Genomic DNA, 25231 nt, shown 5'->3' on the forward strand with positions numbered 1-25231 from the left:
GCGCAAACATTTATTCCTGTCATTTTTTTCAAATGTGTCTCCACTTTTTTTCCATATTTATGACTGCTTTTAACTAAGCTGTTTAATTTAGCTCTTTTTTAAACAGATTTTCACGGATAAGCTAATGTTTGTGGAAAAAAATGACATTGCAACGAATGTCGCTCTTTATACCGAATGAACGCGAACAATTATTCATATATAATTTATAATAAATACTCTTCTTGGATCGCTTTTGTTTAAGTACGCAATAGGAATTTTAAATTTTATTGCGCCGCACAATTAACGCGGAAATCGAGATAAATTCCGATCTTTTATTAATTTACGGGAGCACGGGACTTTTGTTGAAAATCGCGTTTATTGTAACAATGTAACGCAACGACGCGGACGGACGCCAGATTGTCCCGCGAATAAATGAACACTCGTGCAAATATCACGGGGCATGAAAATTTACTCACCGGCCGACGAACGCGGCGCCGCTGCCGTCCCATTGCTCCTGCATCCTGCATCTTGTGATCCTGCATTCCGCATTCCTGGCTCCCGGCCGATACTATGCTCCTTCAGGCGGCCACCTCTCTCGCACGTACATATACAGGCACGTGTCGATCGGAAGCACGCTGTTAATTATGATCTCGCGCACCAATTAGCGATCGTCCGTCGCTTTGTTGCGCGCACATAAAGCCCCTTGCACAATGCCAGGCAACAGGCAATAGGAATAGGAAATAACCAAAAAATGGTTAATTACAACCTAAAAAATTTGAATGCTATGATTGGTTGGCAACAGACAATAGGCACAGACTTTCCAACGTGACGGAAACTCTGTGTCTATTGCCTGTATCACTGTTTATTCTGCATTTATACATGATTTCTGATTTCTATTCCCTGTTCTTATTGCCCGTTGCCTGACATTGTGCAAGGGGCTTAACGCACCTCCGATTAAATACATAACGAGAAATGCGAAAACGTGACGACCCGTCCCGTCGCGTCGATCCGTTCGCACAACTCTCCCGACATACATATAACGTATGTACAGCGTTTTACGTAATAATAACGTGACGTACGCTTGATTCCACCCTCTCGCCTTCAGCGGAAAAGTCGTGATCGCGCGCGGACTACGCCAACGGCCGGAATTGTTCGCGGAAACTCTCGATAACTCGTTACGCGCCCGGTACACCCTCGGCCATTGAAAGTTCGAAAAAAAAAAAAAAAAAAAAAAAAAAATAGCGCGACGCTGTCAGCCATTTCGATGACCGACGCCGATTTCGACGCCGTCTTCATTCGGGAGTCATACACGGGTGTTTTCTCACGTACCTTAATTAACGTTTTTGCTCCGATATTAGACAGCCTCTCGCGTGACTCCTGATGCTCGATCGCGGCCTGCGCGTGACGTAACGGCGTTATTTTAACGCGAAACGCGAGTATTAGAGCGTATCTCGCGCTGATGGACTCGAGTCTATATATGCGAAATCCTGATCGATGACTCGACGGACGGTTCGACGAACAGACTCGCGAGCCGCTCGCGAATCGCTCTTGATCGCGATATCATACGGTGCTAATTGGTACGCCGCGCCGATGCGGATCGCCGTTGATGTATTCCACCCTCGCACGCGGGATTCACTATTCACTAGTCACTCTTGCGTCCAGCGACATGCGACGGTCAGCTGCGCCACGAATATAAAACACTCACGACGCGACACGTACATACCGCTGACCACACACACACTTTGAGTAAGATGTAACAGTATAAGGTAACCAATCGCGTTACTCGATTCGGCCGTACGTAATCGAATTGAGTAATGCGATTGGTCGAAACCTCAAGCGTCGTCTACAATGGCAGCAGAAGTATGCAGTAAGACGTAAACAACTAAGATCCACTTCTCGCGCTATCATCCGATCGCGCCGTTCGCAATTTTTCATTAAAAGCTTCGAAAACAAGAATAGCTGTGCATAACACGCAACATATATCGCACCCCGAGAAGAACACTGTGTCACAATTCAAAAATGTACAATTTTCAGGAGAGAGAAAAACCAAATTTAATTAAATTTCTGTTTCGTGAAGAGGTCTGCTGTGATTCATTTGTCAATTCACTTATAAATCTATTGATATGTGCATAACACGCAACATATCGCACCCCGAGAAGAACACTGTGTCACAATTCAAAAATGTACAATTTTCAGGAGAGAGAAAAATCAAATTTAATTAAATTTCTGTTTCGTGAAGAGGTCTGCTGTGATTCATTTGTCCAATTCACTTATAAAACTATTCATCCAGGAAATCACAATACATATGTATAATCAGTTAAAAAAAAATAATGACATTTCTGCCCCGTGCAACGGATTTCGCATATAGACTTGAGTCACTTGAGACACTGTTACAACACGTAGATAACATTTTAGGCCCGCTTTTTATGGGCTTAACTCAAAATTGAATTTTTTTTTAGTTGTGACAGTATTCTTCTCGGGATGCGATATGTTCGCAATGCATTAGCATTATATTTGAACATTATATTTAAAATAATCGTATTAAACCGTTAAGGATTTGTAAGCGTAATGCGGTAATTAATTTAATTACATGATTAACCGAGATTTCTCCGGTAATCAAATTATAAGCTCTTGATGGAGTAAATTAAATTTTATTACATTCGCGATTCGGGCTTTTCTCCTAGTGCTTAAAATTGAATTGTATAAATTGCAATGTATGACGCGAGGCTAATCGAGAGCGGTCGAAAAACTAAGTCACGTAGAGCCGGATTTAAAGCTTCCACATACTTGACTATCTCGGTTCAAGAAAGTTATTCCAACGTTTGATCGAGCCGAGCGAGTTTACGATTTCTTCGTATACTAAAAAACGAGCTGAATTCACGAGTGCTCGGGTTGCGTTCAGCAAGAAAAATCAGCTTAGTAAACGCTTAATGATTCTTTAATATAATCGAGTCTTAAGGCCGGCATTCATAGTCGAATCTCATATTTAAGTACGATCTTAAGATGCCATTAACCAATCACAGAGCCGTATTAGCATCTTAAGACATTACTTAAGACGATCTTAAAATAAGAACCAACTATGAATACCGGCCTTACACTTATATCCAGTGAACAATTAAAGATAGGAAATAATATTATTAAAAAATCACTATGCGCTTTCTAAACTACTTTTCCTGAAATAATCTCTCTTTTCGAGACGCGTTCATGAAAAATTTAAATCAAATATCGCGAGATTAATACCCTGATTCACGTTATATGGTTCATGTAGTTAGATATTGCCGCGCACCAAGAAGCGACGCGATAGCCAATCAGTTCACCGCTTCATCCGCATCCGTAAGAGCGAAAGTGATTGGCCACCGCGTCACTTCTCAGGCATTTCCGCGTCCTGCCCGCACTAGAGTGTCACGGCATCCGAGGCGAGTGTTAATACAAGGCATACAAGCGTACCGCGCGAGATAAGAAATCCCAAGTAATCGTATTACATCGTATTATACGCGAATACGCGACCCAATAGCGAGAACGTTGCTCTCGGCGTCGGCGGGAGCACTCGACCGACTGCCATGTACGCCGCCCGCGCGCGACTGTGTTTTGAACGGGAATTGGTACGTTAGATATTTTGACGAGGGATTCCGAGAATCGAGGTTGTTTGTCTCGCGCGAGTCCCCCCACCCCGTAGGGGGTAGGACTGACGTTGGAGACAGGAGACGCCGCGCGCGAAGGTCGCTCCGAAACGCTCAGATCGCTCCGGACTATCGGAGCGGCGCGGCGCATGACAATGATCGAAGATGCCGATCTCGCTTTCGCGAAAAGCCTCGCCGTGTCGAATACGCATTCGTTGGTTCGATCGAGAGGTTAGATCGCCGAGCGGATCGTCGGCGTCGGCCGGGGCGACTATAGGATACTCGGCGATAATTGGCCTTTTGTCGGCTCTCGAAGCGATCGAACTTTGAAATTGGCGTTACGGCTTCGCTCAGCACCGTACTTTCCGCTTTCCGTATTCTTAAGATATAAAACGAGAAGGAGAGCGAGGGAGAAAGGGACGGGGGGTGCGCGAGGTGCGGGAAGTGTTGGCGAAACGAAACGGACACGTATCTCTCATCGACGCGGGCGGTGAGTGGGTGACGCCGCGATTCGCGTAACGGCGTGAAGTTGCCGCCGGGTGACGCGAACTTCACCTTCGAGCAGGCACGTTCGCGAAGCTTTCGACGAGCATGTCGGAAACGCCGCGCGAAGCGACGGTTAATGTCCGTCTGTCACGCGATCCGATCACCGCGAGCGCGTCGGGAGTGCGATAAAAGTGTCGGGGGTGTACCGTAGGTATTAATTAGAACGCGTATAATCGGCCGCGTTTCGACCGGTCCGATCGGTTCGTATTCGCGCGAGTGATGAGTGTTCGAAACAACGGAGCAAGATCTGGCAGCGGCACCGTTCTACGTGAGTACATTTATTACTGTAGTTATTTATTGCTCCGTATTAAATGGACGGTTGTTGGGTACGTGCTTATCAGCGAAGATCGAAACCGATATGATTTCAGTGAATTCGATTTACGATCCCATGCCATTAATTGCCATGCGCACGCAAGGAAGGACTTCGCGTCGCGATTCATTTATTTTGCGAATAAGGATCATCATACTCATTACCGTCTGCAGCTGGGGTATCTAAATGCTCAGTGAAATTATATATAGGTAATCCTTATTTATTGGATATATATATATATATATATATATATATATATATATATATATTAGATTTAATTTGTTAGAGGAAAGAGATGCTTTACAGTTTACATGCAGCTTACGTTTCGCATTATTAACTCATAAACTTTGTCTGCGAAAATTGTTTGAATTTTGCAAAAGCTTTTCACGTATGAAACAGCTGTAAAATTAAACACACACATATTCGCGATTAATATAAAATATAATTATAATATTATACTGGTTAAAAAAACGTATTATAATTATATAAAATATGTGCTACATTTTTGTTACACGTGTGTTTATCCAAATACGATTTACATATGGCTTCTTATTCTTTTTATTAATAAATTTAAAATTTTATAACAGGAATGGAATGCGGAAGCAGCGGGACAGGGATTATCATCGTTCGGTGAGTGAATTTATTTATTGCATTTGCATGAATAATTATTATTCGTTTACTCGCGCAACGATATTTTCGATATCTCGCATTTCGACTAAATGTCGAATTTTATATATGCGCTGCTTTATTTCGCTGGTTGTCTTCTATTGAATTAATAAAAATTTATATTTATTCTAATTTCTCTTTGTGTGATATCCGTTTTTTATATGGATTCTTTGCATCGAAAAGCTACGTAACTAATTAATAAAATATGTGAAAAATCCTATTAAAGTATACGCACGTTTATGCGCAAATTTATCTAATTCATCGAATTTCAAAATTTATCGTTTCATTCAAATACCTTTGACAAGATTATATTGAAATTTATTTTGAATATTTTTGACACAATCTTTGATACGATAATTAGCAATTCGATTTTTTAGCGTATATTATACAAATCTTCTTTATAGAAAGCCTATGTCGTCATAGGTTCGTCCTGTGATATTTTATTATAATCAAAACATTAAAAAAATAGTAATAATAACAACGATAGAAGAACACATGCGAATAAATGCAAAGATTTTAAAAATATTCATGTATCGCAGAGAGTAACTAACAGTAAATAATAAATCAACGGCATATTTTAATTTGTCGACGCCAATTATTTTTCTAAATGAAATCGGTGTGAATGCAAAATCAGGAAGCGTTTGCCGGTTATGCTCGCAGGATTTTAATGAAAAAAAAGGTGAAAAAGGAGGAAAAATCCAGAATCACTCCTCTCGGGCGAGATGAATTTTTCAAAGTCCGCTTTGTTGCATTTCCGTCGTTTGTTTTTTGTTCTGTTTTTGATCGCGGCATGCGGCGTTTGGCTGCAGGATCGAGATGATTTATCGCACGTAGATCGCGAACACGACGCAGAATCCGATTCATGCGAGCGAGAATAAAATAAATAGCTACGCGCTAGCGATGAAAATTTTCGTCGGGGTGAAATTCCAGTCGGATCCGAATCGAGCCGAACGTGACGCACCTCCCTTTTGTTCCTGGCCGTTGTTGAGCACAAAACGCTATAGGAAGGTCCTGCGTGTGACGATTTATCGTCCCGCTGCGTATCCATTTTACTTCCGCGCCACTCGACGAGATATCTATATAGAGAGGAAAAACTATATCCTGCGGGATTTCCCCGGTATATAGCGCCGATGTTCGGGAAACGCGAAACGATCTCGACGTTTAGTCAAACCGCTTCGACTCGCAAATGGATTTCGCGTATAATTGAATGTCTCCTTTTTTCCCCGTTTGAATATTATAGTGGTGATCTGATCCATTTTATTCAAGCTATTGCGTGGAACAGTGGTAAAAATCGGATTTCTCTCGTTTCGAGAGCCAAAGGGCTTTGCAAAGGCAATGAACCGTAAAGGCTATAATAGGGATTGGTAAAATAAATTTAGAAACACGATGAATTTCAGCGAAACATACATAAAAATTGATGGACTATTTACTTTAACGAGAAACTCGAACGTTTTGTTTATTATAAAATTTACCTATTTAAGCTTTCTTATCCATAAATATTTTAAAAGTATTGGAGTTATTATTTTAAATCATACTCCTATAATAATAATATTTTATTGTAATACCATTATTCACTTACACATTATCATTATTCTACGTAAGCCATGTTTTACGGGTAGGATATTTTATTATATATTTTGCAAAAGAGAGTAAAAGCATTTTAAGAAAACGTGTTTTTTTCCGGAAAAGTAATAAGTAAATGCACTTTAGAATTTAATTTATTATGTAATTTGCAACATAAATCTCTATACTTACCTTGCGAATACATCTTGTCAGGAAATAATTTTCACAGAATTCGAAATAAGATTCAGCTTTTGTGTGTTTGCATTTTTCAACATATATATTTCCGATCGATGAAAATATCTGTAGTACGAATAAATATTTGATTTGCTATTATATTCATAAAGTACTGTTATGATTAATTCCATGGGCATTATTTACCCGTAAGAAGATAAAAATTGTAGTGATTTATGTAAAAAGAAAAACAGCCTGAGCATAGATTTCCCCGCATAGTTAATACCCGAATTTCTGTTTTGCATCCGTATGATAGATATGCACACTCAGAAAAAAGTGTAGCATCAGATAGTACAATTGTGAAGATCTCTTCTACAAATAATAGTACAAATAGGGACAGGGATAAATTGTAGTAAATGAGTCTAAAAAATTGTTCTAAAAAATTATTCTCAGATTGTCTGAAATCAATTGACAAACTGCTTAAGACTGTAAAATATTACAATATTAATTCGCGCGTTTGTTTCACAGAATCACAGTTTTTGTGTTTGCATGTGACAAAATAAATTTGCTACAAAATTGTAGTTAATCGGTGTATTTCATATTTTCTATTACATTACAATTTAAAGTTACTTATCTAACAAAATAAGGTCTACAATATTGTGTTAACTTTTTCCGAGAGATTTTTCTCAGTGCAGCTGGCTATACATTTTTATGGGATTGAAAATATGTATAAATGATCACGATAAAAATGAGAATAAATATGTGTAAAAATATTCGTAAAAATCGATGAATATGGAATTTGTAAATATTACGATTCGATTATGTATTTATAATCTAAAATAATATACACTCATACACGAAAGGTAAGAAACCGTGACTAGCAATAATCAGTTTTAAATTGACGACGTTGATATTAGAAAATTTTATTAAATAAATAATAAAGTATTATATGTTAAAATGAAGTCTTATATTAAAATGGGTTTATATTTCAAATAAATTTTGGTATTAGTGTGAATCTCAATGTAAAATATATCAGGTCGTATTTTCGTGTACTTGCATATATTTTCGTGGCTTGAATTATATTTTCCATTAAAATGCTTTAAAATATAGATACTCTTGTTTTATTATTGTTTACAAATTACGCGATTGTAAATCAATATTATCAAGTAAAAATATTTGAATCAATTATTAAAAATTTTATCTATATTGCCGAGGTAAAACTGGCATTAATAACTGCAAATAATAAAGAGGTGTAAAATATAAAAAAATATATAATATAAATAATATACAATGACTTCTCACACATACACACACACACATAGACGCGAAACTGTCGTTGACGCGAATCAAATATATTGCATAATAATTATTTACTAACTTATTCGAAAAAGGCAATCGACAAAAACGGCTTTTAATATAAAGAACATAATATATAATTAGACAAATATCTATGCTCTTGCTACAGATCTTTTCACAAATTTTCAAAAGAAATACGTAACAATGCAATGGTATGATTTGATCAGTTTCGTGAGTTACTATATATATATATATATATGAAAAGGGAATATAGAATGACATCGTTGAAATAAATAAATGAAAAAAAATATATACTCTCTCTTCTTATATTGACGAAATATTTTAACATTTTTAAGGTGGGATATATTAATAAACACGCAATATGTAAAAAACGAAGAACTTTTTTTTATTACATTCGTTGTGTCATGAGATTTTGTGGTGTTGTCGTCATGGCTTCGTCTACGGGGACTCATTCCAAAAGTAGCCCCCTCAATTTCTCACTTTCGCTTTCGATACACTGATGTATAATTGTACAATCGATCCGACCCGCGGCAGATCGAATGAGTGAGATTTTATCGTTTGCCTTATTCTTATACGCGTTATCATGTCGAATATTGATACCGTTGGAAGCAACACTGTAGAAAAGATCGAAAAGTATATAAGTAACATCATAAAATTGGCAACTACGAGAAGAAGATTATATCCATATTTATATTGTTAGGCTTATGCGTTACGAGAAAAATATATTATATTTTTAATTTTGGTAATCATATTTCGCGGAAATAATATTGAACTGCTATAAGTTTAATTTGAGAAAAATTCTCATAATAATTTTATTGTAAAATTATGTCATTTGCTTTTTTTTTTAAAACTGAATGTTTACGTTTATCTGATATATTTAATTTTTTATTCTTTTCTTTAACTTTTTTTCATATAGTTATTAATATATAACATAACTTTTGCATCCGCTCTTTATAACTCACTCAAGTAATAATTAAATACATCAGGAAAGAAAGTTTTAAGAGACTTTCATGTTAAGATTTAAGAAGAATTAGAAAATTTTTATTCTCGGAATTGCCAATCTATCTTTATTTAAGATTCTTTAAAAGTATAAAATCGAAGCATTGGCTACACAAATCTCGATGTAAATGCGACGTGAAATATCCTTATCTGTAAATTACTTCAACGTTAACGGCAGTTAGCGAGAGAGAAATGCACGACGCAGCAGCGCACGTTTGCATATCTTTTAATATCGTGAAGTTATATTACTTCGATATTGCTTCGATCTTTCCTTTGGTGCGTCCCTTTTGCTTCTTCCACTCTCGCATTGTCCTCGTTGACTTCTGAAGCGATATTTCCCTATTGATCTCTCCTCGCCCCCTTCGGTCATACGTGCGATATGTACCAACGGATAGTTACAGCTTATTCGTAGGTTATTCATATGTATATAATATATATATATACGCATTTTTATATTTATATTTCTCCGCCAGAGAGTTTGTTCATTCTCGCCTTTATACGTATATTATATACACGCGTTATACACATATGTAGGTATATTTTTATATATACCGAGTGTTCCAAGTATACACCATATCGTTTTTTAACGGCATTAGTCAATAAATCTGATTTAATTTTTTTAAAGATAATTTGATAAAGTGTCATCAAAGTTTGCAATTTCTTACTTCTTAATATTTATTATCTTGGTAATGATATGAGATATTTTACAAAAAATTGATTAGTACTTACAATTCGTAATAATCAATTTATAACTATTTTATAATTTTAACTTCGTCCAAGAATCTGTTTTTAAAAAGTAAGGTAATGAACTTGGCACACTCCGTATAATTATACGTGCTGCGCGCATAATCTTACCATCTGGATAATTTCTGATTCTGATCTCGCATATTCTTACACCGATAATAGTAATAATTATCTAGATAAATCTGAGCCGAAAACCAGTACAACCGCAGCCGCGGAGTTTCGCTGGGATTCATCTCGGTATACCGATAACAGATATACGTATGTACACTCTACCGGCAGGAATGCCTGGACATAATACATATACATATACATGTACATATATGTCATATACATATCAAAATGTTCAGGCATTCCTGCCGGTCAGTGTACGTGTGAGGTTCGGCAGGATCTTTCTGATTACAAACTTTCAGTATACATCTTCAAGGAATCAAGAATCTTGAACTCTCTTGAATAGAAATATTTTTAAAAAATCTTTGCTCGCGCGCGGAGACACCGCGACCTGTACTGTACGTCGTTGTACTCTTATTATTTCCCGGAGCGACGGGTATCCGAAGGAAATGCCCCGTTCGCATCCTGTCAGAATGAAATTCCGAAGATGTTCCGCGTGAACGTTTCGCAGAAATGTCATCGCGTCCTGATCGAATACATCGCGTTCGCATTCACGCCTCGAGAAATGCTGACGTTTCACATCCGGTCGATTGGAATTTTCGGTGCATTCCGACATTCGCCCGTACCTTATGCGGCACTTTACGGTGCCTCGTCGATTTAATATTTAATTAAATTGAACTGTTTGATGACAGTCAACGAAACTGCATCTTTTCACACGCTTTTAATTTCGGGATTGTAATATCTTTTGCGGTGTATATCACACGTATATCGTATATCTATATATATATATATGTCACGAATTTGCAATTCGTTTTAGTACTGGGAAGCAATTTCAAGAAGATTACACACTGATTTTCCCGCGGATATGCTCAGAAAATGATAATACAATAAATGCGTTTTTCCCCATATCTCTAATTTCGGGAACGTGATTTCCTTTTCCGGTTTTCGCGTATCCGCAGATGTCGCGAATTCACAATTCAGAACTGGGTGGATTCTCGACACGCGATAGCGCTCTCGAGACGACGGCGATATGGATTTTCCCGGCGTAGTCAACGTCGCACCTGCGGGCGCATCCCGCGCGAGCAATTTAATCAGATCCTTCTGATCCTTAACCCAGCTGCGCGCGGTTGGCCTCTGTGCGAATAAGAGAAAAAGGTCGGAGACAGGCCAACCCGGTGCAACGAGCTCGTCGAGGACTATAGGATGGGCGGGAAAAAAAGATGACAGAGGGTTGCGGGAAGGGAGAGGCGTATTACCGGGAGCAGCTGGGCTCTCCGTGAGCAAGACTTACTCGCTAATCGTGAGTTTAAAGTTACCTTACGTTACTTCCTTTTAACGGTAAATTATGACTATCGATCGTGAAACTTAGTGGCTAGTGCGTAGTTTACGTAATAATAGTTCGATCAGACATTTCAATCGTTTTGACTGTCGTTGCCTTTTTTTCACACGTATCAAGATGTATACAGAGCTTTTTATCATTTCTCATATTTTATGAGAAAAAACATTTGATTGTATGTATGCATAAAATCTAATATAGAATTTAATACTTAATGATAGAGTTGGTTAATAAGTTATGGTCATTTACATTTTAAATAATTTTTCAAAGTGATACATAACAATGGATTTTATTTCATACTATAATATACTGTGAGACACTCTGTATACACGAGTCTATTTTTCATTGGTCTTGGCCAAAAGCGATGTCGATCCCTATAATAATAATCACAATAATAATAGTAATAATAATAATAAACGCATACACAATTGTCGGGGAAACGAGTTTTAAGCTTCTCTCGAGACTCTTCTCTTTGTTAGATATAATTCGCTTTGAATTTCGTAGTGAGAATGAAATCTAAGCTTCAAATATTACAATCAATGCGATATTTGTAATATTCGATTATCAACATGAGTTACTGATACTATATCTTATACATTATAAATTATGAATAAAATTACTTGTTTCCGTGTCTTTTTCGATCAAGTTTTCGGTCAAGAGCTTAAGAATCGCGAATTTCTAAAAAGTTCAAGTTTAGTTTGAACATGAGAACGGAACAACAAGATCAGATAATTCTCTTCTCGTTTATCTGATTTTGCGACAGACAGAAGGAACAAAGAACCGTCGCTGGTTCTTGGGGTGGACAAGCCGTCGCGGGTGGGTGAGGCAACCGATTATCCGTATTCGTAGAGCGGCAAAACGCGAGAGAGGGAAGTTAACATGCCTTTAATTAATTCCGTGAAACTTTCTGATCGGCGGATAAAAAGGTCGGTCCAAGTTCGGAGCGTGAAGAAGGGTGTTGGAGATTGAATTTCAGTTGGATATTCTGGGAGGGAGTGGTGGTCCGCACGACGGAATATGTTACTGTTTCGCATTCTGCAAGCGGATCTAGCGTCACGTCAGTGTCATGGAAAGCCTTTACTATTTATAAAACAATAATAGAGAAATTCTTATGTTTACTTATAGCTATTTTTATATGAAAATAACAACTTGTTTAAGCTGATGCTTCTGTTATTTTTATATAGAAATTAAAGATCAACTTTGCAACGCTTTTCTTCTGAATTTTAATTCAGCAAAAAAATTTTTCTTCATGATTCATTAATTACATATAAATTTTGGAAATATTGTAGTTATAATCAATATAAGCTTCAATAGAAAATTAAACAATAGAAAATTATATTTTATGAAATTGCCATAAAACTAATATTAATTTTTGCGATTAAAATTTAGCATTTAAATATGACATATTAAACTTTAATCACCTAAACATTTAAATTGTAAATATTTTTATATAATTCTCTAAAATTATATTTTCTAAAATATAATTCCCTGAAAATAAAGTAACAAAACTATTAATATATATATATAACAGATATAAAAATATCTGTTATATACACATATATTACTATCATACTATAATAAGATATATGATAACAAAATCTAATACTTCCGGAAAGAATATTTCTGTAACAACACAAACTTTTGGTCTCAGATGTCTTAGCCTAAATATTGATGAAGGGATAACGCGGATTTAATGTAAACTAAACGTTTCATATGCCTACGGTTATGACAAGAATAATTCTATGCGTAATTCGGTTTCACGATAAATTCGTAACCGCGCGACCGTGCTTGACGGACCATAAATATGGAAAGCCTTAATGATATTGAGTACCGTGGCTGATCGGTTAACCGCCTTTACCGTTCGTGGTCGTCCACATAGAGCGGAAGCCACGTTGCGCGCGAGTAATGCGCGAAATTTCCGCACAATTGTTTCCTCGCCGCATTTGCGGCTATTTCGAGATTCCAACGTCCGCGTTTGACTTTTAGTTTCGAAACTGGCGAATAATAACAATAAAAAAAAGACGGCAAATCGTAATTGATTAGAGAATACTCTATGTTACACATATTTGCGCGAACATGAATACCCTTTTAATGTTCGAAAAAAAAAAACGTCATCAAGAACGATCATCAAATATGCAACAGAGTTATTAGCGAGTTTCAGCTCGCGATATTTTACCAAATTATTTTACACTGAAGGAAAATGAATTCTCTATAGTAAAGAGTGAATGATGGAAATAAACTCGGCATCATTCCATATAAATTCTGCATGGTCTAAAAAGCGGCTATACTCTAATTTATCCGAAAATATCAAAATCCGAAAATTTCATATCGTCTCGCGAAGAATACATTGTCGAAGAACATAAATGTGAACTTTTTACATCTCCAAATATAAGAGTCAGCCAAGTTTAAATTTAACAGCTTTTAGCTTTATTTGTATCTATAGTTAGAAAATTATATAAAAATAATACTTGTGTTATGTATATATGATATACGCCATTGCTTATTCGAATTTAAAGTGAGGAATATTGTAATTTTTTACATATTCTATCTCTTTTTGTTATTTTTATATCTAAGATTCTTTGCTTTCATTCGTTGTGAAATCATGTTTGTTCCATAGAGTTACAGATATGAAATATTTTAAGATTATTCATAGAGCTACCATTATCTGACTTTTATGTTTGCGAAAATTCGAGATTTTATCTCTGAAAAGTACAACGCATCCATATTGTCGATATACAAAGACTTCTTTCGGCGTATCCTGCGAATTTCGCATACGCTTCCAACGTGTCTATAATCCACGGTTGAATTTGTAGCATGTGGTCGATACGGAAGCATTAATAATACCGGTTGTTGCGGCCGGCCGGATAAATACTACTGTTACTACTGGCCGTGGTGAAACTGCTGCACGCAACCGACTAGTATTCAGACTTCGATTCTCGGGTTGTTTTGCGTTTTAAAATGTACCGAGTTTACTTTGTCAGCGGAAAAACAGCGCGGCGGGGCGAGCGCGCGGAGTAACGAACCGGAGTCCGCGAATGTCTCTGTGCTTTCATTGCAAACATTTATTCGTATCGGCATTATTTATACGATCGGCTCTAACAAAAGTTAAACCACCGACTGACGATAGCGGCACTATCGGTGAAATCATTTCGTTCGCGAAATCACGTATTTCTCATATTTTCATTGGCGGCTGCATATATCTCGCAATTATATATAGTAGCTGATGTTAAATATTACGGTGCATCGTTTTTCCTCAAAATAATTTTTGCCAACCCGTTTTTGTTATACCAAGTTTTTATCGCGGAATCTTGATTAAAAGCTTTCTTCACGTCATGAATTATAGGTATATCTGTTTGATTAGTAATAAATGTATAAATAATGCGCCAATTTCTATTTGTATTTCCATATTATATCGTTTTGTTTGTAACAATGTTTCAATACTGATTGGACTTATTTATGCTAATATATTTATGCGTATTGAGTACATACTGCCACGAAATTCTAATTTAACTGAAGCATAATGATACATTGGCGTTTATGCGAATATTGATTTTGAAATACAATTTGTACCATACTGTCCACTCTATTGTCGGAAACGATACGACATACTGCCTATTATATCAAAACGTAGCTTTTGTTAGGCTATATTTAATTTCATTTACGAATTGAATCATTAAAGTCATATTGTATAGAAGTTATTCACGGCATTATAATCGTGAATTTATAGAAAGTATATTGTAATATTTCCAGTTTGATTGTATAGGTATAAACCGCGTTAATATCAAAGGATTGAAACATTAATTAACACTTGTGAAACTAAACTCTTGATAGTTGAATACAAAAGAGATATTATTTTATATATAACAAAATTATATATGTTTTATAGTAAATAACAATTATAATAAAATATTATTATTATTGGGGTCTCAGATTGCCAGATATTTTCTTAGATATTTTAATCTTTTTTTGCGATTTAAAAGTAATAAATAAAATTAATAAAATGAAAAACTAAATAAGAAATATCGTATTTTTTAATTATACCTTTTTAATTTGAATAAATTGTTATTTTTTATTATATATTTTCTATTTAATTTAGTAATTTGATACTTATGGAAATTAGCTTTTTAATGAGTAACTTATCGGGATAGTCTTAAATTATATTCTTGCCATTGCCAATCACATTTTCGCAACTCGATAACCTTAAGGCAATACTTTCTTCATGCATCCATTCATATGCAAATTGAATTGATTAATTGTGAACTTAGAGGTGACGTAAAATATTTAATCAAAATTTATGTAGACGTACGAGAATAATTAGTATAATGAATGAGCCAATGTCGTGTTATATAAGAATATATTTTATAGCTACTACATAATGTTAGGCAGCTGAATAGCAAACTTCATTTAGTATTCTTATTTGCGTTGTCTGCCGTGGGTGTGCGTTTCCATTTTTCCATCGAGAGGAAAATCGAACTTTCAGACAGAGAGAGGAAAAGAGCGTTCCGTCGCCGCCAGTTTCAGCGTTGTCCTTTCATTGTCGAGAATTTAATCGAAACTCGATCAGTTCTACTTCGCGACGTACCGTTTCGTAAAATATTCCCGGGAATAATGGTGCTATTCGATACTCAGCGGAAAGTAGCGGCAGAGAACAAATAGGTCAGTGGCGGCTGTATTCCATACGTCTGATAAAAAATCCACTATTACTTGGCTTTTCGCATGAATCAGTGAAATATATCTCAACGTAATCAAATTGGACAATTTTAGCAATTGAAGTTAATCCGAAAATGAATTTAAGATCGTTGAGTGATCATTATTATTACTATTGATATTATTTGAATTTATTACTTTTTGAGATGTTTACCGGTTACTTCTCGGGCAATATACATCAAGGTTTATTAATGCTTTAAGGCCCAGTTGTATTAACGTCGCATAACTTTCACCTTAGCTTAACTCACTCTTCATCTCTTTGTAACTGTCCTCTTTAGAAAGAGACGAAGAGTGAATTATGCAATTTCAAATTTTTATCTTTCAGCGTTGCTGAGATTGATGACGATTATGATGATAATTTTCACGATTTCCAAAAATGTAACGGTCTTATTAGGGAAATTTATCGGATGAAATCACGGAGATTTGTGATTTCATCTGTAAGGCAAACTAAATGATCTTGATATTTTCGTATTTTGCTCTTAATTGCGACCCACTTTTGCACATAAATTCCAAGTGGCATACCGTGTAACGGAGCCAATAAAGCAATATTGATTGACTGTGACGTACATGATTAATTATGATGAATGAGTTACCCGAGTAATAATGCGATTCCGTTTCGTCACGGACTTTGCGGCATTAGTGATATTTGTGGAAAAAGAAAATATAATCCGTCATAATTGGCTGGATATAATCACTTGACAAGTTCCAATTCTGTGAAAACGATTCTGATATTCTAGAAACGTATTTCTTGAAATAACGTAAATCAGCTTTAAATTTCTTTTTGAATAATAAATAACTTTTAGAATATTTTATAGCATACAATAATATTTTTATATGTTATTTTATTCTATTTGAATATAAAATCCATTTATCTATATTGACGTAATTAAACATAAATTAATCTTTATTATAATTATCCAATAATTCCAATAAATTTTGTGGGTGTGTGCGCGAGTTTATAATTTTATAAATATATTCTTATATTTTTTAAACTTTGAAATTTATAATTCTTAATTCCGCGTGTAAATTATATTTGCGTCCCTCCGCTTTTGATGCCTCAAAAGCTTTGAGATATATCTGTCGAAGCCACTGATAAAATATAAATGTGTCATGCAAATGCGCCGCATATACTATCGCGGTTTTTAGAACATTTCGGCACGTAGACCTAAATATTTCACGTTTCGCTCGCGGTTAGGTAATCTTGAATATCGATATTCACACCGTTCGGGCCTCAGTATATCTTTCGTAGCGTGAATATTCATGCTTCCACATATGTATACGTAACGTTTGTATAACGGCGTCAATTTATAGATCTCGCTGCACGGGATTCAATACAGGGAGCGTGAAATAGCTACGCATCCTTCACTGTAAATATCGCAATCATTCGTATAATCGAGAACACCGACGGTCGCGAAGAAAATTAAACGATAGTAAAAAATCATACCAGTCATGCAATTTCATAATATATTTGCCTTCTTTCTTCTATTAACTTTTTAGAATCATTATTAATATAATATTATTATGTATATTTAAACGAAAGTTACTTTAAATAGAACCTATTATATCTAGGATTAAAAAATTAATATCTACCGGGAATAGCACAAAATATATGATTTTACTTAAAAAGTAACGTAGAGAAATTTACTTTAGAAAAAATATAAAATTCCTCTTATTTTCCAATTTTTATTTTATATACATTTAAAATATTAGAAGAGTTTTTAATATTTTGTTTGAATTGGTTAATATTTTATTAATGTATCTTTCTCTTTCATCTTTATCTATTATTTATTACATTAATTCTTCAAATTAATGCTGCTATATTTGTAATTATCTAATTATCTTTCTCTTTCTGAGATGATAACTTCTTGAATCATTACGTACCGATTTTTCCCTGGATACGATCCTAATTCTAGAGAGAGCTTCCTCTTCCATACTGGGTGACTCGTAATTTCGACGTCGCTCTTTCTTTTCGTTCGCTACGTATGCCGACACCATTTCCGCGCCATTATCGCGCCCGTTTTCACGGCGTGGCTCTCTTTTCGCTTTTTCCAGTATCCGTAAGTATCCCCTTTCCCTACCCGTTTCCCTAACCCCCAGGTTGGCATGGTTTTTCCGCGCTTATCTACGCGGCACTTATTTGCCGGGGCTATCTGGAAATTTAACGCCTGCGCCCTCACCAGGAAGATCACCGCCATTCCGACACCCACCCACCGCGCTTTCGAAACTATCTCTCACATTTCCCGACCTCTCCACGCACACACACCCACACAGACAAACACACGCACACTATTCACGCACTCGTCGCTTTTCCAACGGTAGAAAACTTTGACCGGACATTATCCTCGCGCACCTCTCACTCGTGGACCTTGTTACTCGACGTTGTAGATACATGGATACGAGTGTTAGCTATGTCGTGGGCCACATAGAATTCTATTACAAGGGAATTTCCGTGAAATTTGTTTGCATTTGTAGTACGAGATCATTACTTCATTTTTTTTTCTGAAGTGAGTGTAAGTTGCCAATTATATGTTGAACCCCCTTAGATTTTTAAATAGACCTCTTCTAATCAAGATAAAATAAGCAATGATTCTAAATAAAGCATTGATGTTCAACACATAAATTATGAAATTGATCATATTTAATCATGCTGGTTTAAGAATAGGTTAGTTTTTTCACAGAAATAAATTATTAAATTTTTTACACGCAATAATCTTGCTGTGCTTATAATCGCGTTGCATAAATACAATTCGCGGCGTTAAAAGTTAATTTGCATGTAACAATATCGATGCGGGGACCGGAATAATTTTCTCACGAAAATAATACAAAGTAAAGAGTCTCGAGAGGGAACCATTTCATTTCACGCGAAGTCTCGTGAAAGTCGCGTTTGGCTCTGACAATTTTTGCCTGCGACATTTCCATATGTTCCACTGTCGTCATGCCGCAGCATCGTCCGCACAAAAAAAAGAGAGTGAGCCTTAAGCCTAAAGTAGAGACGCTGCCTCGGAACGTGTTTTAAAGCTTATAGATTAGCTCGACAAAAATCATTTAGAACGCGCCGCTCGCGTCGGATCATTTCTCCCTTCGGATGATACCTTTCCTCTTTCTTCCTTCCGTCGACATGCTGGACCAGGGAAGAAAGGGCCGTCACGTGTTATAGAGCGCATACTATTAGCAGTCGTCTTGAGTCGAGGACGATTGTAGAAGCGCTGCTACTCGTTCCGAAAAATCGCCCGAAGCTGCACCCGAACACTGCAAATATAAAGACATCGATACGGTGATATAGCTTCAAATCTTTTACACTTGGAATTAGTTTTATTACGAAATAAAAAAGAACAATTTTTTAATACTTAACCAAAATTATTTTTCTAGTATTATTAAAATTGATCCAATCCAGATCGCGCTGATATTTAAAGATACTTTGTATGTATAAACAAAATACATATATGTATATAAGAATTAAAACATAATATTTATTTTCTTGCGACTTTAGTTACATTAATAGCAATATATGATGCTTTATTATTACTTTTATATGAACATTTGCTAATTTCAGTAGCAAATATTTCTTATCTATTTTTTTTCTTTGCGTTAAACAGCAAGAAACGTTATTCGAATAACATAACATGTTTATGGAGGTAAAATTAGACAATAAATGTTTTTTGCATCTGTCTCGTTTTCTCTTTTCGTCTTTTCTCTTTTTGCTATAATATCTATTGGACATGTTCGCTAGGGGTTGAAATTAAGAAACGCACGTGCGAATAAGTGCCATGATTCTTCTATTATAATACTATTGTTGTATTATTGTGTCTCTTCTTTTCCTATCTTTCGTTTATCACGTCGTCACATATGGACAAGTTATAACTGTTATAATTGTTATAATTGTTTAACAATTATTGGCACTATAATTTATGTTATACATACGATCCATTTTGAAATTTATATAATAATATTGAAAATATTTTAATAGTATTTTCAACTACAATCATTTTCTTTGATATTGAAGCTAGTTTATTAGGGATATCTTAACTTTCACAATATTTTTTATTACTATCTTCCAATTATTTTTTTTAATCATTGCTTATACATAGAATATTTAGTTTTATTTCTTACTTGCTTGACCTACACGTTTAAAATTTTCATTGTTTATACAAAGAATATTTATTAGTTTTATTTCTTACTTGCTTGACTTACACGTTTATAATTTTGACTTAAGACATTTTTCCTGTCAATACCGTTTTGTGCGTCGTGCCGTCGGGATCTTAGGATCCCTGAGTACAGATTATACTTTTTTTGTGATGTTCATACCACATTTATATATCCGCCTCGCTCGGCTTGTTCCGATGCATTCGTTCTACAGACTACTTGGTGAGTTACCATAGATTTTTTAATAAATACTTGTTGTAACAAGGAAACTATTTTTACAGATATGGATCTTTTAGTCTTTTTTCAATTTCGTTTCTTGAAATCTCCAAACAGGAAACTTATCACGTTGGAACGGAGAACTTTCTAATATTTTAATTTTATTCGTTATTTAATATCGCTGAAGATGGCTCGAATTTTGAGCCGAAACGTTCGAATGTAATATATTTGGAATAAATCAGTGATTCTGATCATCTACGCACCGATAACTGCGTCTGACTCTCATAGCCATCCTATTATCGATTTTTAATTTCGAGAGTCCTAACTTATTATTTTATTTTTTTAAAGATTATTATGACAAAATTGACAAGATTTATCAGACAAAAATGGAGAAATTTGACGACAATCCAGGTGGAAAATCCAAAATTCTACTAAAATTCTTTTGTCATTACTTACATAAAAACGCAAAGACAAAAAACAGTAGCAATGAGATAAAAAAGCTGCAAAACATCCGACATTCTGGCGAGGTGGAAATTCGAGAGGTTGCACGTGGTTAAATTGCAGCTAGCGCGCGTTTGCCACATTTCATCCCCCATGGGAAGTAGTGGCAGCTTGAAACTTTAATGTTGGTTGAAGCCGGAGGTGGTGATGAGATCAAGTCGATTGACGACTCTTCTCTTCGGATGATAATGTTTACTTTGAGAATACATTATCTCTTGTAGATTAATTATTAAATGCATATGATATTTATACATATAACGAAGGAAAATAAATGTTAAATTAATACAAGTATAATTATAATAAAAATAAATATAAATATATTTTACTTTTTCCTAAGGGTCCGATAAATAGTGTCATGTTTGCGCTCTTTCTTTTTCTCTTTTTTATCTATCTATCTGTCTATCTGATGGTCTGTCTATCTTTCTGTCCATCTTTCTTTTTACGTAGCGGCACTGTCGTCAATGAAAACTAGAAAAGTTTTCGCTCTCCTTCGCGAGATCGCTGAAGGCGCAGACGATGTTGATTTCCCAATGGAGTGTCGCCCGTCTATAAATCTACACCCAAGGTTTGTTTAGTCGGTCTGTGTGCGCCGCGAGCGATGTATTTTTGAGTGACGCGGGAGGATATCCCGCCGAGCGGAAGTTTTGCGTCGTTGAGTTTAAACGCGGGCTACGCTTACGATCGAGAAATGGGAAACAGCGGTCGTTTATTCGGTTCACGGGTCGTTTCTCGCGACGCGACCACCATTTTTACGGCGCGGGAACACCTCGGCAATTATGCGACGCACCGCGGCATTTATTTCAGGATCGTGTCGCGGACTTTAAAATTACGTCTGCGTGCGGTTTTTCACCTTTTTCAGGCGTTGTTCATTTTTTTCTCACGCGGACAGTAAGCCGTACGAGCAGAAGAGAGATAATAAATTGTTCTCTATTTTAATATCTTGCTGTTGTGTGTATATGCAAAAAGATATTAATAAGTTTGCAGAGATATCTATAACGATATCTACACATATGTAAATAGCGCGAGTGGAGAAAAATAGAATTCATAAGAAATTAATTTTTTATAAGTAAATAATTAATTAACTAAAGAATTCCTAAATTAAAATTAATGAATAACGAGGAAAAAGGGGGCTTTGAGAGTCAAATGCGCTTAATGTAACATTTAATTAATAATTCGATATAAATTATGAATCGTACGTTTTGATTCTATCTTTCAGTCATCTTCAGCGAAGCGGTGCAGGTGGACTCGGCGATGAATATCTTGAGATATTCATCTAATGCTCGTCGGAGAGCGTGAAATTATTTAATTTATCTGTCACCACTTCGTTGAAGATGGCCCAAAGTGGAATCAAAATATATAATTTACAACTTGTATAAAATTGTTAATTAAATGTTACATAACGTTAACTAATCGCGTTTGATTCTTAAAGTCCACTTTTTCCTTGTTAATCGTTACTTTTATAAGTAGTTTTAGCTTAGTTTTCTTTATTTAAAAGTTGAGGATATATATTATATTAAAAATGATTAATTTTAGAATAACAATGAAATCGCAGTTAGTTATTATTATTGATATTTTTAATGTAATAGAAATTATTAATATGAACTTATCTTGCGAAAAGATGAATTTATTAATAAGGAAACAGAGATTATCTTGCAGTTGGTGCAAAATTTCAGGGAAATGGTAAAAAATCGTCAAATCGGAAGGCGACAAGTCATGAAAATATAGGAGAATTCTCGAAGGTGTAAATCCCACAGGAATTTGTGGGGGACACTGTGGTCTCGGTGCTTAAACAAATATCCTTAGGGATCCTTTTGGCTAACGAGCGTGGTTTTCTCGCAACAAAAGTGATAACTCGAAGGATTCGGTATAATCACGAGGTAGATCTGTGATTTGTAAAGTTTATTTTCAGTATGAAGTTACGTAAAAAGAGATTTTGTGAATTATGGGCTTATCCTATTTCTGCACAGAGAATTTTTCACTTTGTCCAGTAAAGCTCAAAAAGCTGGAAGTCCGATTTGCCAGCTTGCGGGGAGATTCTTATCCCTTCAGGCTACTGTCCTTTTCTACGCACCCTTCCACTCTGATCTTTTTATGCCGCTTTGCCACGTTTTCTCGCAATTTCTCGGTGTAGACTTTTTCTCCTTTTTCAGGATCCCCCTCCGGTCTCTTTTTCTCTCAATCTCTCGTTTCACTTCTCTTCCGACTCTCGCTTATCTTTCTTTTTCTTTATTTAACCTCAACGAGAAACTGGAGCTCGGCGTGATGGCCGCTGTGCGAAATATCATTGGCCTCTCGCGTAAGTATGATATTACGAAGGCAATGGGAATAAAAAGAAAATGGCCAGGAAATTTTCCGGTACCATCAGGAAGCATACTATGGAAATTTCTAATTCTATCCTCATGATGAACCTTTCTTCTATCTGGCTTACAATACGTTAAATATATATCGTTTAATATATGATATGTCAAATGGAAAAATATTTCTTAACGCGACTTACTACTTAGGGAAAAAATTATAGACAAGAGAAACAATGTGATAATTAGGAGACGCTTCGTATAGCGTCAATCATCTACAATTGTAGATAATACATGATCATGAACAATAGGGAAAATTTACATGTAGGAAACCACAAGCAATTAACGAGTTAGAGAGCCACACATTCGTGCGACTGCACAGGCTTGAAGTATCAGCGCAAACTGTAAAATAACGGTTAAATAGGCTTTATTGATTCCAGGCGTTTATCGGTAAATTCCGGTCTCGCGTATAGTAGTAACAGTAAATTCAATCTAACTCTATTTGCCGGCCGACTGTTTCATTAGATAACGATTACCGTCGGCAAACGCGCGTTTGTAGGTAAAGCAAACGATACTCGAACGTTATATCCGGGGGGCTTCTCGGTTTATGTACGTGCAATTATTATGCAGGCCGCGCACACGGTGTGTGCGGCCCATTACGCATCGCATGCGTATCACACAATTAATTTATGTAGATACGCGCGCGTCGTAATCGCGCACACCGACGCGCCGCCGCGCCGTTGCAGAATATCGTGTTGCGCGACGCTCCTTCCTCTTCTCTCTCCCGCCCCCTCTCTCGTATGAAAGACCTCATCTATAATTGAATTAATTAATGTGTATCTACGCGCATTGTGAACGCAGCGTAGTTGCGAAACGCAGTTTTACAAAGTTTGCGAAGTTCTATAGAGTTGCTCGTTATCTTTGCTCAAGCATGACATTATGAGTTCGATAAAATTGGATGCTCATAAAAGAAATGATAGTGAAAATATAGGTTAATAAATAACAACAAGAAAAAGAACAACAAATTATTTAAATCATTTTGTTTTCGTTCAATTTTAATTTTATCTTTAATTATTTAATCATTTTCTTCAATGCAAGTTGTTTGTAGATGAACGTATTAATTACTGAATATTACATTTTTGAGAATAAAAGTTGAGAAAATTTGGAAACTAACAATAAGATTCTGGAAAATATTTGTAAATATCCTTCTTCTCGTGAAGATTTTTTTACATAAAAATTTACTTTTGTTTGTACATCTTTATATTAATTACTGTTGCGGCAACAACGTCATAATTTTAACAAAGCGCACTGGCGAACCCTGACATTAATCATATTATGATTAATTGCAAACTTGACAAGTGATGAACGTGTACACACGCACACACTCACGGTTGTCGGTCGAGCAAAGGGTAATTGATATGAGTATCTCGTATCGACGCAACACGTGTGAGAGGTATAATTGCACCGAGTTACCGCTACGAAAAGTGTAATTTGATGACAATGAAATGCTAATTATATCGGTAAACCGGTTTAATGTTATTTCGCGTAATAAATAATACGCGTTACGATACACTCGGTACACATTACCGTTGTCTGTGTCGATGAGCAATGAAAAGATACGAAGGGAAATAAAATACGGAAATTAAAGTTTGCATAATGCATTGCACTCGAAAGAAAGTACCATTTTTTAAAATTAATGACATGTAAAAGGAAATATAAATAAGCATTCTGTCTATCTTTGCATGAATTTGAGCTCTAGAGCAATTATTGGAAATGCCAATTTTTCAATATAATTATTTATCCCGAAAATGCATTTTACATAAAGCTGATGAATGTTTGTGTAAAGTATTTCAGAAACTGTCGCTTTTACAAATTTTGCGATTTATATTTATCTAATGCAAATTCTTCGAGTCTAAAAATATGAAATAAATATAAATATACATAGAAACGGACATAAACATTAAATCAAATCTTTATTTAACAAATGTATTTTGAAAGAAGATTTTTATAC

General features: G+C 35.7%; 1 protein-coding gene across 2 annotated transcripts in view; it reads right to left on the bottom strand.

Moving 5' to 3' along the window:
* The window catches only part of LOC139776376 (uncharacterized), a 205741-nt gene that overhangs the window by 94190 nt on the left and 86320 nt on the right, over positions 1-25231 (bottom strand). The window contains exon 3 of one of the 2 annotated variants that reach the window (XM_071712958.1): positions 7432-19315. The exons of the other annotated variant lie outside the window; for it this stretch is intronic. Within the exon in view, the coding sequence (XP_071569059.1) occupies positions 19235-19315 (81 nt within the window). The 3' untranslated portion in view covers positions 7432-19234. Of the gene's footprint in view, positions 1-7431; positions 19316-25231 lie in introns of those variants that run through there. 2 annotated transcript variants of the gene reach the window in all.

Source organism: Temnothorax nylanderi, unplaced genomic scaffold, assembly GCF_030848795.1.
Source record: "Temnothorax nylanderi isolate EJ_2023f unplaced genomic scaffold, tnyl_v1.0 TNYL_tig0118_pilon, whole genome shotgun sequence".
Classification (NCBI taxonomy): Eukaryota; Metazoa; Arthropoda; class Insecta; order Hymenoptera; family Formicidae; genus Temnothorax; species Temnothorax nylanderi.